This window comes from Pelobates fuscus, chromosome 7, assembly GCF_036172605.1.
Source record: "Pelobates fuscus isolate aPelFus1 chromosome 7, aPelFus1.pri, whole genome shotgun sequence".
NCBI lineage: Eukaryota > Metazoa > Chordata > Amphibia > Anura > Pelobatidae > Pelobates > Pelobates fuscus.
Window position 1 is genome coordinate 6796064 of NC_086323.1, and position 16439 is coordinate 6812502.

The 16439-nt window shown below is 43.9% G+C and overlaps 1 protein-coding gene across 2 annotated transcripts in view; it reads left to right on the forward strand.

The window, feature by feature from the left end:
• TIE1 (tyrosine kinase with immunoglobulin like and EGF like domains 1) overlaps positions 1 to 16439 on the forward strand; it is a 75656-nt gene that overhangs the window by 43158 nt on the left and 16059 nt on the right. For both annotated transcript variants that reach the window (XM_063427654.1, XM_063427655.1), the window contains 8 exons: positions 1462 to 1593; positions 2410 to 2550; positions 4281 to 4409; positions 9107 to 9252; positions 11224 to 11368; positions 11549 to 11707; positions 15537 to 15674; positions 16034 to 16324. In XM_063427654.1, coding sequence (XP_063283724.1) covers positions 1462 to 1593; positions 2410 to 2550; positions 4281 to 4409; positions 9107 to 9252; positions 11224 to 11368; positions 11549 to 11707; positions 15537 to 15674; positions 16034 to 16324 — 1281 coding nt within the window. The remainder of the gene's footprint in view (positions 1 to 1461; positions 1594 to 2409; positions 2551 to 4280; positions 4410 to 9106; positions 9253 to 11223; positions 11369 to 11548; positions 11708 to 15536; positions 15675 to 16033; positions 16325 to 16439) is intronic.

Here is a 16439-nt window from a genome sequence, read left to right on the forward strand (position 1 = left end):
ATGTTTGTACATTCATTTCTATTTTTTCGTATTTTATTCTATTTGATTTTTATTTACTTATTTTCTCATATATTGTCCGTATATTTTTCATTTCTTTTTTGTGATATTGAGTTCTCACAATCCTAGCATTTCTTTACTACTAGATGCTATATATTGCTCATTTTTTGTATAGATTTTTTATCTTTTTACCTTCTTTATTTTTATGTTTATTATTTACTCCCCACGTCCTGTTCATTCATCTGCCTCTATTCTACATAATATTGTCTATTGGTAAATTGGGCATTGTCACACGCTCGTTTTGGAGTGCAGGACCCTGTTCGGTCCATGTATACACAACTTTATGTATCTACTTGGTTATTGCATACAATCCAGCCTACTAGACGCTATATGGGATTTCCTGTCCTGTCACCTTTCCTCCTACTTTACCACTTCTCCCTTAACTCTACACCTAGCACTTGGCTTCCTAGCCTACTACCACTAGCTGCATAACATCTTCCCACACGTCACTTCACTACCTTTCCAGTTCTTCACTCACTCCCATACACACCGCTTAGCACCTCAGGACCCTTCTATACAGATCAGTTCATGTGCACATTGTTTTGGTCACGTTTTGTTTGTAAGTCCTTATGTTTTACCACTTCTTGTCACATATCCCCCGCCTTTCCCATCTTTTGACACCCTCTGCAACCTGGGTCCTCTGTCCTTTCGCACTTGTCCCTTTTTTGATCATTATCCTCTATGATTCTCGTCTTGTATTTAACACACATACGCATTGCGCTGTTCATCACTGGATGAACCTATCTGCAGGATTAATATGTCTATTCATAACAGTACAAGCCCAACCCAATATGTGGTTTTATTAATGAATATCTTCTTCTTATGTATTTTTAACTGGCTTAATTTTCACACTGCACACACATCACGGAAGTCTTTGCCCACACTTGGTTCCCTGGGTTACTTAGACGCACGCTCACGTCCTTTTCCGTCCCGTCGCACTATTGGTGACGTCACTACACACCGACGGAACGGCCAGTGCGGGTTTTTCAATCACAGCTCATCGAACACACATGGCTTTCGGGTGCACATCTTATTCAGGGTAAGTAATCACTCCTTAATCTTATAGGGTATATAAAGATATGTTTGTACTTGATTTTGTATCTTGATAAAGACCTGCGGGTCGAAACGTCGATTTTCTGCACGATTTTCCTCACGGAATAAATTGCTTCAAACAAGTCCTCTGGAGTGCTCTCTTCTCTTCTTGGATATATATATATATATATATATATGAATGGATACCCCTTTTCTCCCAGTTTCCCCATTCCATTATTATTTATTGTATCTGTTACTATTGTTTAGTGTTTATTACAATATATAAAAAACCTCTCTAATTAAATATATTTGACAAGAATGTCTGTCAGTTTGGTAACAAGAAAACCATCAATGTCTACTGTCTAATTACAGGGTGTCCAGAGAATAAATGGGGCCACCTGTGTCAGAAGGATTGCCTTGATTGTTTGAATGGTGGAATTTGTCATGATAACAGCGGGGAGTGTGTCTGTGCCCCAGGATTCATGGGTACTCGCTGTGAGAAAGGTAGGTGAACAATGATATACAACAGGTCAGAGACAGACAATACTATCTGGGATTATTTTATTTTAATAAAGTGTTCTATAAAATATCTGCATTTTGTTCTGGTGTATTAAAAACATCATCTAGTATTCAGTTTGTTGAAATAAGTCAGATCAGGGGCAGTGGGCTGCCAATAATTGGGCAATGCCAGCTGAACTGCAGTAAGTAGAAATCGTTGAGAAGCTCAGTGGTTGGATAGACCCTTCTAGTGAGGGCTGTAACACCAGAAATAAACATCAAATACGATTTTTGAAATGAAACCTTTTTTTCTTATTGGCGACATTGGATTTTGATCAATCAGAAAGCAGCTAGAATTTACAGCAGGATTAGTGATAAGACAATGTCTAGAATTGTCATATCCTACAAAATGCAGACTCCTTGTCCATGTGTGGCCACTGTGATCTGGGATTTCAGCAATGCTTGTTCACACCGGACCTACATTCCTGTAATTATTATACTGGGTTATTTTTATTATTTTTGTCATTTTATTTATATTAGTGGAATATTTTTTTAGGGGAGAAGCAAACGTGAGGGTTAAGGGATCACAGAATAAATTATATAAATGTGAAACAAATCCAGATCTTTATAAGGGAATCCAACATGCAGTAAATACATAAGTAAGGAAGCTAACAATAATACAGACACATCATTTAATAAAATACGGTCGCTGGTAGTATTGGCTGATGTAAAAGATATTGGCCATTACTAACCATGATTCCTTTTCTAGGAGGAATGCTATAAATGAGTGATTACACACTGTGATATAATCTGTCTCCGCAGCCTGCCGGGAAGGGACCTTTGGAAGAAATTGCCAAGAGACTTGTAAGAAAGAAAATGGATGTAAAGGGTATATCTTCTGCCTTCCTGACCCATATGGCTGTTCTTGTGCCAGTGGCTGGACGGGATCAGATTGCCAAACAGGTACCAAATCCCAAACTTCACAAACCTATAGCACTCCCTCCTTTCCCATGCTCCCCATTCACAGACGCGATTCTTGAAAAATTGGGATTTCTGGGCAGGGGTCGAATCCTAAAATATAAATCTGAAATCTTCTCAAATTTGCATCCCATTCTCATCGTTTGGAAACTCACAACATCCCACTCTAATCATGCGGCCAGTATCTGGCCAAGTTGGCGAAGAGCCAGGCTGTGTTCAGGGAGCAGGACAGGTTGTATAAGGAGCTCTTGGGATTTAAAAGTTACTAAAGGAAACAAGAACAGGAGAGCAGTCTAAATAAGCAGTGTTAAAGTAGATTTCCTACATGTAAATCTCTGGAATGGTAGGCAGTGTTAAAGTAAATGTACTACGTGTGAATCTCCAGAATGGTAGGCAGTGTTAAAGTAGATGTCCTACGTGTGAATCTCCGGTAGGTAAGCAGTGTTAAAGTAGATGTCCTACGTGTGAATCTCCGGTACGGTAAGCAGTGTTAAAGTCCTACGTGTGAATCTCCGGTACGGTAAGCAGTGTTAAAGTCCTACGTGTGAATCTCCGGTATGGTAAGCACAGCAGTGTTAAAGTAGATGTCTTACGTGTAAATCTCTGGTATTGTAAGTCGTGTTAAAGTAGATATCCAACGTGTGAATCTCCGGTATGGTAAGCAGTGTTAAAGTAGATGTCCTACGTGTGAATCTCTGGTATGGTAAGCACAGCAGTGTTAAAGTAGATGTCTTACGTGTGAATCTCCGGTATGGTAAGTAGTGTTAAAGTAGATGTCCTACGTGTGACTCTCCGGTAGGGTAAGCACAGCAGTGTTAAAGTAGATGTCTTACGTGTGAATCTCCGGTATGGTAAGTAGTGTTAAAGTAGATGTCCTACGTGTGAATCTCCGGTAGGTAAGCAGTGTTAAAGTAGATGTCCTACGTGTGAATCTCCGGTACGGTAAGCAGTGTTAAAGTCCTACGTGTGAATCTCCGGTATGGTAAGCACAGCAGTGTTAAAGTAGATGTCTTACGTGTAAATCTCTGGTATTGTAAGTCGTGTTAAAGTAGATATCCAACGTGTGAATCTCCGGTATGGTAAGCAGTGTTAAAGTAGATGTCCTACGTGTGAATCTCTGGTATGGTAAGCACAGCAGTGTTAAAGTAGATGTCTTACGTGTGAATCTCCGGTATGGTAAGTAGTGTTAAAGTAGATGTCCTACGTGTGACTCTCCGGTAGGGTAAGCACAGCAGTGTTAAAGTAGATGTCTTACGTGTGAATCTCCGGTATGGTAAGTAGTGTTAAAGTAGATGTCTTACGTGTGAATCTCCGGTATGGTAAGTAGTGTTAAAGTAGATGTCTTACGTGTGAATCTCCGGTATGGTAAGTAGTGTTAAAGTAGATGTCCTACGTGTGACTCTCCGGTAGGGTAAGCACAGCAGTGTTAAAGTAGATGTCTTACGTGTGAATCTCCGGTAGAGTAAGCAGTGTTAAAGTAGATGTCCTACATGTGAATATCCGATACGGTAAGCAGTGTTAAAGTAGATGTCCTATGTGCTCATCCTATCACAGTAAGAAGTGTTCGTATAGCAATGGAACTGAGATCCTTGAGTTTCCATTGGTGTACAGCCTGCTTATTGGTGTGAAAACTGGTCACAAGTCCCTGGTCCTTATTCTTACTGACCCACTTTATTCATTGTATATAATTATACTCCTGTGTGTTCTGTTGGCAGCTTGCTCTGAGGGCTATTATGGGGCAAACTGTGCCCTGAAGTGTGAGTGTGAAAGTGGCGGATCCTGTAACCGGTTTAGCGGCTGTGTGTGTCCGTCCGGTTGGCATGGGAAGAACTGTGAGAAATCAGGTAATTTCAAGAATCTAACTTGTGGTCTGGTTATATAATACACACAATGGGGTTATTTACTAAGGTGAGAATTCACACTAAATTCAAAGTGAATTTCCCATTTAAGGTTAACGTTAACGAAATGGCTGCGTAGCTCTCTTCTCAGTTCTTTCCAGATCTTTTTCAGTTCAATAGATAACCATGTAATTGTGAAATGCGTGGGGCAGGCTGGACATTGAGTCATTAGCACCTTATCTGTAATGGGTTTAAATAAAGGAATTTCAAGCCTGATCGATAACTGACATGTATTGACATCAAGTGTTACAATGTCGAATATTTAGTAAAAGCTTATTTAAAGGACACTATACAAAAAAAAATCTATATTTTTTTACACTCAGTTGGTCCACCTGCTTCAATTAATAGGAATATTTTAAAATCCAACTAAAACGTAATCCCATCGCCACAACTCCCTATTCTAAGCAACTTCCTGCTACCACTTAGTATGTGAAGTCTAATAGCGGAATATCGGTCTGAGGAAGATGCTCTAGTGGTTCTATGATTGACAGCCAGTAGTGATATGTAATTTCTCAGACACATGCAGCAGCAGCTTTAAATGTCCCTTTAATAGTAATAATTAATGAATATGCTTTTTAGAAAGTAAAATGAAAGTAGGTGTAGTCCCTAACTTTTCTGCCCAGATTTCCGCAGTACAGGTGGCGGTCTGACAGGTCATAGTGGCGCTGTATTTTCGCACTAGTTGAATAACGTCTGGTTCTCTCCGATACCGTCATACTAGAAAAGAAGAGAATCAAGGGGCACACTCAGAACATGCAGTGGTGCTGGTGTAACAACCAATATATCTTGAAAATACAGATTAAGGGGAACAGCGCACACAAAAGACACAGTTCTACCACGGCCATACCGTGTTAAGCCCAATTCTACATCAAAAAATCCTCACTATCAGTGGGTCCTACACTATTCTTAACATGGGAGATTAACATGCTAACTGCAATACTTACTGCTTACAATGTTTCCAGATAGTACATCGTGTAGGGGGATAGTACAATCCGTGCATTGTGTAGAGGGATAGTACAAGCTGTGCATCGTGTAGAGGGATAGTACAAGCCGTGCATTGTGTAGGGGGATAGTACAAGCTGTGCATCGTGTAGGGGGATAGTACAAGCCGTGCATTGTGTAGGGGGATAGTACAAGCCGTGCATTGTGTAGGGGGATAGTACAAGCTGTGCATTGTGTAGAAGGATAGTACAAGCCGTGCATTGTGTAGGGGGATAGTACAAGCTGTGCATTGTGTAGGGGGATAGTACAAGCCGTGCATTGTGTAGGGGGATAGTACAAGCTGTGCATTGTGTAGGGGGATAGTACAAGCCGTGCATTGTGTAGGGGGATAGTACAAGCCGTGCATTGTGTAGGGGGATAGTACAAGCTGTGCATTGTGTAGAAGGATAGTACAAGCTGTGCATTGTGTAGGGGGATAGTACAAGCTGTGCATTGTGTAGGGGGATAGTACAAGCTGTGCATTGTGTAGGGGGATAGTACAAGCCGTGCATTGTGTATGGGGATAGTACAAGCCGTGCATTGTGTAGGGGGATAGTACAAGCCGTGCATTGTGTAGGGGGATAGTACTGACAGGGATCTTACCTGGAGTGGGAGTCCGGCAGGCAGAGTTAAGGCACCCTTTGCAATTCGGCACAGACCGAGGGGACTCAGGACAGAAATCCCCAAGGGTGTGACACAGTGCACTGGGGCTGAAATAACCAGTGCTTCCTGGAACGCAGTACAGACAAGGGAAATCCAGAAGAGTAGTCGGAAACAGAATCAGAAGTCAGGGCTGGCGGCAATCAGGCGAAAACAGTAGACGAGCAGGAGATCAAAACCAGGAGTCAGATAAACAGCAGTGAAACCAAACGGAACAGGAAACACGATCTGACAACGAGGACCAGACTTGCGGGGTTTAAATAGGAAGACTCAGCCAATGATCATGGAACCAGGAACAGGTGTGCAAATCCCAGGCAAACAGGCTCAGACTACAGGATACCAAGAACATCTAGAAACAGTCAAAGATGCGTGGAGCCCAATGTAAGGATCCTGACTGGGATGCAGGCAACTCAGGTTCGATCCCAGCCAGACCCAAATACACAATATTGTGTAAAACCCAATGATGATCCTGACAAGTACAAGCCGTGCATTGTGTAGGGGGATAGTACAAGCTGTGCATTGTGTATGGGGATAGTACAAGCTGTGCATTGTGTAGAGGGATAGTACAAGCCGTGCATTGTGTAGAGGGATAGTACAATCTGTGCATTGTGTATGGGGATAGTACAAGCTGTGCATTGTGTAGAGGGATAGTACAAGCCGTGCATTGTGTAGAGGGATAGTACAAGCCGTGCATTGTGTAGAGGGATAGTACAAGCCGTGCATTGTGTGGGTGGATAGTACAAGCTGTGCATTGTTTAGGGGGATAGTACAAGCCGTGCATTGTGTATGGGGTGTATGGGGATAGTACAAGCTGTGCATTGTGTAGAGGGATAGTACAAGCTGTGCATTGTGTAGAGGGATAGTACAAGACGTGCATTGTGTAGGGGGATAGTACAAGCTGTGCATTGTGTAGGGGGATAGTACAATCCGTGCATTGTGTAGAGGGATAGTAAAAGCCGTGCATTGTGTAGAGGGATAGTACAAGCCGTGCATCGTGTAGAGGGATAGTACAAGCCGTGCATTGTGTAGAGGGATAGTACAAGCCGTGCATTGTGTGGGGGGATAGTACAAGCTGTGCATCGTGCAGAGGGATAGTACAAGCTGTGCATCGTGTAGGGGGATAGTACAAGCCGTGCATTGTGTAGAGGGATAGTACAAGCCGTGCATTGTGTGGGGGGATAGTACAAGCTGTGCATCGTGCAGAGGGATAGTACAAGCCGTGCATTGTGTAGAGGGATAGTACAAGACGTGCATTGTGTAGGGGGATAGTACAAGCTGTGCATTGTGTAGAGGGATAGTACAAGACGTGCATTGTGTAGGGGGATAGTACAAGCTGTGCATTGTGTGGTGGGATAGTACAATCCGTGCACTGTGTAGGGGGATAGTACAAGCCGTGCATTGTGTAGAGGGATAGTAAAAGCCGTGCATTGTGTAGAGGGATAGTACAAGCCGTGCATCGTGTAGAGGGATAGTACAAGCCGTGCATTGTGTATCCCTCTACACAATGCACGGCTTGTACTATCCCTCTACACAATGCACAGCTTGTACTATCCCCCTACACAATGCACGTCTTGTACTATCCCTCTACACAATGCACAGCTTGTACTATCCCCCTACACAATGCACAGCTTGTACTAGCCGTGCATTGTGTGGGGGGATAGTACAAGCTGTGCATCGTGCAGAGGGATAGTACAAGCTGTGCATCGTGTAGAGGGATAGTACAAGCAGTGCATCGTGTAGAGGGATAGTACAAGCCGTGCATTGTGTAGGGGGATAGTACAAGCAGTGCATCGTGTAGAGGGATAGTACAAGCCGTGCAGAGTGTAGAGGGATAGTACAAGCTGTGCATTGTGTAGAGGGATAGTACAAGCTGTGCATTGTGTAGGGGGATAGTACAAGCCGTGCAGAGTGTAGAGGGATAGTACAAGCTGTGCATCGTGCAGAGGGATAGTACAAGCCGTGCATTGTGTAGGGGGATAGTACAAGCCGTGCAGAGTGTAGAGGGATAGTACAAGCTGTGCATCGTGTAGAGGGATAGTACAAGCCGTGCAGAGTGTAGAGGGATAGTACAAGCTGTGCATCGTGTATGGGGATAGTACAAGCTGTGCATTGTGTAGGGGGATAGTACAAGCCGTGCATTGTGTAGGGGGATAGTACAAGCCGTGCATTGTGTAGGGGGATAGTACAAGCCGTGCATTGTGTAGGGGGATAGTACAAGCCGTGCATTGTGTAGGGGGATAGTACAAGCTGTGCATTGTGATAGTACAAGCCGTGCATTGTGTATGGGGATAGTACAAGCTGTGCATTGTGTAGAGGGATAGTACAAGCTGTGCATTGTGTAGAGGGATAGTACAAGCTGTGCATTGTGTAGAGGGATAGTACAAGCTGTGCATTGTGTAGAGGGATAGTACAAGCTGTGCATTGTGTAGAGGGATAGTACACGCCGTGCATTGTGTAGAGGGATAGTACACGCCGTGCATTGTGTAGAGGGATAGTACAAGCTGTGCATTGTGTAGGGGGATAGTACAAGCTGTGCATTGTGTAGGGGGATAGTACAAGCCGTGCATTGTGTATGGGGATAGTACAATCTGTGCATTGTGTATGGGGATAGTACAAGCTGTGCATTGTGTAGGGGGATAGTATAAGCCGTGCATTGTGTAGGGGGATAGTATAAGCCGTGCATTGTGTAGGGGAATAGTAAAAGCCGTGCATTGTGTGGGGGGATAGTACAAGCCGTGCATTGTGTGGGGGGATAGTACAAGCCGCGCACTGTGTAGAATGATAGTATAAGCCGTGCATTGTGTAGGGGGATAGTAAAAGCCGTGCATTGTGTAGGGGGATAGTAAAAGCCGTGCATTGTGTAGGGGGATAGTAAAAGCCGTGCACTGTGTAGGGGGATAGTAAAAGCTGTGCACTGTGCACTGTGTAGGGGGATAGCACAAGTTGTTTGTTCACCTCTTGCTACATTGTCTTATTGTGTTTCTGTGTTTTGATGCTTTCAGACAGGGAACCCCAAATCACAGGCCTGCCATCTGAGATTGAGTTCAATGTGAATTCCTCGGCCACTTTGACTTGCAGCGCGTCCGGTAACCCTCAGCCAGTCCGGGAGAGCATTGTGTTACGAAGGCCGGATGGGTCTGTGCTGGCTGTAAGTTCCTAGACCTTTCATTTTAAATCTATAGAATGATGTGTTTATATAGTCATGGAGTAATTCATCAATTTGCCTCAAGATCTGCTTGATTTAAAATAAGTCATATAAAAATGTGAACATTTTCAGCCCGAACTGGGTGTTTTCATCAAACTGGTAAATATCAGACATCGACAAGAAAATGAGGACAAAACTTTAATTCTCCATGTAAGTGCCAACTAAACCCCTCAATGCTAAATATAGCCAAGATCATACCAAGACCATGTCAATGTTAGGTGGAAAACAATAGTCACAGAGAAATCAGCAAGATTTGGTGAATAGTGAAATCACCAAATACCAATTTCAAAACATTATTGGATGAAGATAAACCTGTAAAGGGGCAACCTGGGCACGTGTGCAACTGAATGAAAGGTTGGGGGTCGTAGTAACCGACATCACCGCGTATACATTTGATACAAGGCAACTCGGCGGTATAATGTGAAACCAAACCGTGATCACAGTGTATCCACTTGATACATTGCACCGTGGCGGTATACAGCCGGCCCTAACCTCCTGAGCTCACGGAGGATATAGGACTAGCTTGAAGCTTTCCAGCACGGAACCGGTTAAAAATGGCTCCTATGAGCTCAATCAATACCACCATTAGCATAATGATCACATGATGGCCGGGAGCGTTAATGCGCATGTCAGCAACCTCCTGATTGGTCAGAACTAGAGACTCTGGGACCTAAACCCCTGTAAAAGGAGACCGAGACGCAGTCTCCAGTTAGCCCCTGACGAAGGTGCATCTCAGCACCGAAACGCGCGTCGGGCTCTTTTGGGCTCACTTTTTCCTCACTGTGTGCTTTCCTCACTAGGTTATCTATCACTATGTGCAGGCAACCAACACTCTAAGTATGGTTCTGCACATAGAGGCACTTTAATCCTTATTATTCACCTCTACTTTCTCTCCTGACGGCTATACTTGGTATGCCTTATTTGAATAACTCTGTATATATGTAGATCAATTGTTAGTTCGCAGTTTCATACTCTATACTTTTTGGAGTCTAAATTACTTAGATGTGTATATCTTAAGAGGTACTCAATTAGCCCTCTATAGCGGCTGAATACCATACTCTGGATATTATTCATATACCATCTCCTATTTACCAATTAGGGGGTATACAACTATATCCAGTATTTATGCATATCCTCTTTTACTTTTGACTAACGGGCTTAATATCTACCTAGCAAAGGCACCATTATCTAACTTTAGCTCTGTGAAGTATATGAATATCTTCCACAGTGGCCAAGATTTACGCCTATCCCGGCTACCATTTATACGCTGTTCCCCACTTATCTGTTAGGGTGAACTCAATATGGTGTAGTCTGCGAACTTTACAGGATATTCAACACTTTAACCAGCAACAGCTCGGATTTTGTTACAAAGGACCGAGTGTGAGCCAAAAGTTGAACACCCACGTCAGTTGCATGACGCCTACCAATAGATCCACAAGCCACTAACCTTGACATTGCATTTAAGCCTCAATAAAGTCACTAGATAGCAGCTCGCGCTGGGTTTAGTAGGACAAGGGTATCCTTTGGAGAGACATATCTAGAGGTGAGCCATTAAGGCAAGATTGCACTTTGAATTAGATGGTATTCTATTTACTCTATTTTTTGTACTATTATTACTATTTTTTCAAGTTTGTACAGTTATTACAATATATGAATTACGATTTCCAGTTACATATTCAACTAGTTTGGTTTTTCCAGCTTGTTGTATATCCCTTTGGGGGTCGTAGTAGTTGAGATGGGAGGTATCAGTATGTCACTGAGCTTTGGTCAGACGTGGTGTTAGAAAGGAGTGAATGTAAGTTGTAAGATGCAACCCATCTGGCATTTGATTGGACGAAAGGAGTTAAAGGGATTAAGTTTTGATATGTAACATGGTGTTCATTTAATCCCCCCTCTTTCTCTCCTTCCTCCAAGGCTAGTAAAGCGGTGTTAGAACGAGAGCGCAGCACCTGTGAGTTCATCGTACCGTCACTGAACTTGGTGGACAATGGCTTCTGGGAGTGTCACGTGTCCACCAGTGGGGGGCAGGACAGTCGCAAGTTTCAAGTTTATGTTAAAGGTAATTATAATGGACTGCATTCCGCTTTCCAATAAACTTTATTTTAAAACAAACTTTGAAAATATAAGTTATAGGAATGTTAGAAAGCACCAAAACAACTTTACTGTGCCTGCTGTTCCCACCCCCGCATTATCTTCCTACAATGCCCACTGTACCCATGTCTAAATTTTCTCCGTACAGTGCCGCCGGTACCCATAGATCCCCCACAAGTGCTGGACAGAGGCAGCCAGAGGGTGCAACTTGCCCCGTTCAAGCAATTTATGGGTGATGGACCAATAACATCTGTTAAACTTCTCTACAAACCCAGGGATGGTTTATCACATTGGTCATCCATTGTAGGTGAGTAACCTGTGAAATGTTTCCTCTATAAGTGGCCTCCTTCAGGGAGAACCCGTCACAGGCAACTCTTAGCATATTTTATGAGCCTCCTATCACCTTTTTTCACATTTAATCTGATCTATCACACTTTCTTCCTTAACTCCTTCAATACTGGGGCTCACAAAAAATGTACTTAGTGGGAACACTGTTAAAGTTACCTGGCTACAAACATGAGTCAATAGCAAACTGCGCCTCCAGTAAGACAACTGTAGCTTCAGCACTATAAATAGGACACAAGGTCACACGTTTAGACTGGAAGAAAGGAGATTTAGTCTAAAGCAAAGAAAAGGGTTTTTTTTTACCATAAGAACAATGAGGATGTGGAATTCTCTTCCTGAAGAAGTTGTTTTATCTGTACAGATGTTTAAACAGCAATTGGATACATTCTTGCAAACACATAATATTTAGGTATATATTTTTAATTAGTGGGGTAATAGCTTCTTGATCCAAAGAGATATCTGACTTTCATTCTGGGGTCTAATAGGATTTTTTTTTCTAGTTTGTTGCAAAATTTGAAGTGCTTCAAACTATTTTTTTTTTTTTGCCTTCTTTTGGATCCACAGCAAAAACAGATGTGAGAAAGTCTGAACTTGATGGACACATGTCTCTTTTTAGCTATGTAACTATGTGTATATTTTTTTGTGAAATGTAAAATGAATTAAGACTCCTAATGGTTACAATTGGAACAACAATTATCTAAAAAATACTATGGCAGGGGTAATCTATGTGGCAAGCGGCGGGATCGTTCCTACAGCCAGAAGGACAGCTACAGGAGACACCATTTCTTTGGATTTTACAATTTGAGGGCAACGCATGTCTCAGTACAGCGACCCTGACAGCACCAGGATGGAACCAGCAGTGGAGTACGATGAGGGTGACATGGATGACCGAGATGCAGTTCACAAAGGCATCTGGTACCAGGCACTGGGTATTGTGGAGTACCAGCGGGACGAGAGATTCCCCAAGGAAGACCAGCGGTTACAGAAGCGAGTAGTCCTGCGGATGCCCTTCCTGGGAGAGCAGCCCCTGGAGGAATGGGTGAAGAAATTGGAACACCTAGTATGGCAGGAGATGTGGTTAGAAGATGCCTACCAGGCGCTCTGGTGGTATGGGGCACAGTACCTGCCCTGGATAGCCGAGCATGACAAGCCAGAGGGAGAGGAGTTTGATGGTCCTGGCTTGTTATGGGAGTCTTTTTCAGAGCCCGAGTTTGGGAGCCCTACACAAGCCCGGTTCAGTGATCTCTGTGAGTGGAGGGAGAGCAGGTAAGACTGGGATGACACTCACGAAATTGAGCAAGACCTGGTCCACCTGGTGACCCTGGAGATGGAGCTGGAACAGGGCTACCAGCAGCTGTTCCAATGCAGTGAGAAGGCTCAGCAGGAGAGCAGAGTGACAGACCCAGAGACCTACCAATTCAGCTGGGACGAGATAGTAAAGTTTTACTGGGAAGAACCCCAGGTGGCCGGTGGAGATGAGACCGAGTCCACCGGTCCTGCAGGGAATTGGGAGCCCAGTCTCCATTCCCCAGCGGCAGTGTAATATGCAGGGAATTGGGAGCCCAGTCTCCATTCCTTAGCGGCAGGCTGAGTTACAGGGGGCAGAGATTGTTACTCCTGTCTCCCAGCAGCAGAGTGAATTGCAGGGAATTCCCCAGCGGCATTATGATCTGCAGGGAATTGGGAGCTCAGTCTCCATTCCCCAGCGGCAGTGTGATCTGCAGGGAATTGGGAGCACAGTCTCCATTCCCCAGCGGCAGAGTGTCCTACAGGGTATAGAGAGCCCAGTCTCCTTTCCCCAGCAGCAGGACTCTGTATTGGGAGCGGAGACAGTCGGTCTCCCTCCCCCGCGGCTGGAAGTATATATGGGAGAGGAGCTTGTTACTCCCTCTCCCCAGCGGCAGCTTAACGTACCAGGGGGAGACAGTAAGCCCCACAACCGTGCAGATGGGCGCGTGGTCTCTGCACTTACAGCACAGGTCGGTGCGGTGATGGTCAGTCCTGCCCCCAAGTGACAGGGCTGTTTAGCCAAAGGGGAGACAGTCAGAGCTGTGTATCTAAAGGGGAGACAGTCGGTCTCCCCCTTCAGCAGCAGAGCTGTGTATCTAAAGGGGAGACAGTCGGTCTCCCCCTCCAGCAACCAGGCTCCAACCAGACTACTCCCGTGGTAGTGTTGGCACCAGGGCAGAGTACCACTGGTCTCTGCCCACTCAGCAACCCACCAAGTCAGCTTACCAGTCACCCACACAGCCATGGTGAGGCACCTGGACATGGACAAGTTTATCCTCTACCCAGGTGTAGTAACCAGTTATTGTGTGTGGGCTGTATTACTGATTGTGTTTTGTGGGTGGGCTGCTGGACTAACCAGGGCACTGACCGGCAGGAGGTCAGATACCCTGTTATTCTGTTTGGAAAAGGGGAGAGATGTGACCAGACCAATCTCGCCACATTGCATTGGAGGAGCCTGGTTGCCCGCCTGTTGCCTCTGGACTATGGCCCCATGTTAAAAAGCTTGATTTTCCCCTGCAAAGACACGAAAGCCGGGTCATTCGGTGCTTGCCCTGTTGGATCGGTGATACCCCAGATAGCTATGCCATGGAGCCCATTCGTATAAGGAAAGACTATGGGAAAGACTTTGGCTCCATGGTAATTGAACTGTATGTGTGTGATCTGAGCGCCATTCAGTAATAATGTGTGCTCAGATCTGAGCTATCTGGGGATATGTTGAATGTACCTGTTTTATGCAATCGCTGCAAAGTTATATATTTTTATGTATTTTATTGTCTTTTGCTGCCATGTGTTTCTATGGAGTTTTGCCTCTGTCCTTGGAGATAATTGGATTACTTCCCAATTATCTCCAGGATAGAAGACTCTGTGGAACTGGTTTTGGGCAGAAAAGCCATGCTTCGTTTGGTCACAAAGGACTACGATCTATCTTTTAAACCACTGGACCAATTTGTATGATTTTGACGTATGTTTGTAGTTGGAGTATGCTGATTCTGTGTGAATGTGATCCATACTTTTAAAGTTATGAATAATGTGGAAAAACTGTATTTATCTGCCTGTGATAATTACATTACCCATTGTGTAAGGTAATTGTATCACAGGCAGAGGGGAGGATTTTGTGTGGGAGTGTCTGAGTGTATTGTACGTGTTTATTGGTTGTTTTCTAAAACCCTGTGGGTGGTACTAATGTGTATATAAGAACAATAAACCCACAGCTCTGTCTGTTCCTGCTTGACCCTCAAAACGGAGCCTTGTCTCGTTCTTAGGGGGATTTATTGTATGCTGTTCCAGTTTGACTGCTCGGAGTGTAAACCTATTCGTATGGTTTTTCCTATTCGGCTGTTTACAGCATTCATATGGTTCCCGTTCAGCTGTTTACGGCATTCATATGCTTCTCTCTACGAAACGGCGGTTTAACCCTTTTATGCCTGGGGGTACCGTTACAATCTATAAAAAGTAATCTGTCAGTAATTCTAACAGGGTTGTTAACTAAAATGAGAATTGCCAGATATTAGAAGTAAATTTGAGGGAAATTTTAAAATTCAGGCCAGAATAACCAAATTACAATTTTTTTCTTGGTCAATTCTGTTTTCAGTTTGGCTGTTTTTGCCTTAAATTTGAGATTCACTTTGAATTCCTTGTAATTGTCACTTAGTGAGTATCCCTGAAGTGAATTTCAAATTTAAACAGCCAAACTGGAGACATAACCGACTTCAAGAATTCTTTTAGTTTGTCTGTTTGTTCCACATAAACCTAACACAGTATTCTCTGCCTGTGCGACTCAGTGGACCACAAAGAGAACATTACTCTGGTAAACCTGAAGCCAACCACGGTGTATCTGGTGCAAGCCCAGCTAAGCAGGCCTGGATCGGGCGGGGAAGGGTCGTTGGGGCCCCTGGCTACCGTAGAGACAGATTGCCAAGGTACGTATGATACCTCTGATATCTGATACCTATCTTTCTAGCAGGTCTAGCAGTAAAGATAATAGACATGTAGATAGAATATGTACTAATAGTAACTATTTCCTATCCAGACTCTGCATTTAAGATGACAGAGTCAGAAATTAATATTGGAAATCAAACCCCCTAAAGAATTCAAGAAAGGGAACCCCATTAATTTTCCCACACAGTTAATCTTATGATGGATAGAGAATTTACAATAGTGAGTGAGACTTTGACCCTTCGTATTGTGAAGTTCTCTTCCCATGGAAGAGGAGCGATATAGACAGTCTGAGCATCACGCGAAGCCATCCATAGACTGTAACATGCCACTTTTCCAACAGAACCGATGGTGAAGCCGGTCATCAAGGGCTATTCTGTGGAGGACAGAAACACATTGTATATTAATTGGCACTTGTCACCTGCTCGCGTCATTGGCAGTGGATTCTTGCTGAGGGTATACGATCCCGATAACAACCTAATACGGCAGGAGAACATCACCACAATGTACGTCATGTCTTCTCGGATCTATGGTCTCAGCTCCAATAAGGATTATGTCTTCAGGGTCCTGATATACCACTGCACGAGCCTTGGGCCCATGTCCGATCCATTCAGGATCACCGTCAACAGCAAGGGTGAGTTAGACACACACTGCCCTTCCATTTACCATCCACAGGGCTACATGTGACAGTAATACACATAGACCTGTATACACACAAACACATACAAACCATACATAAAGCATTTCTT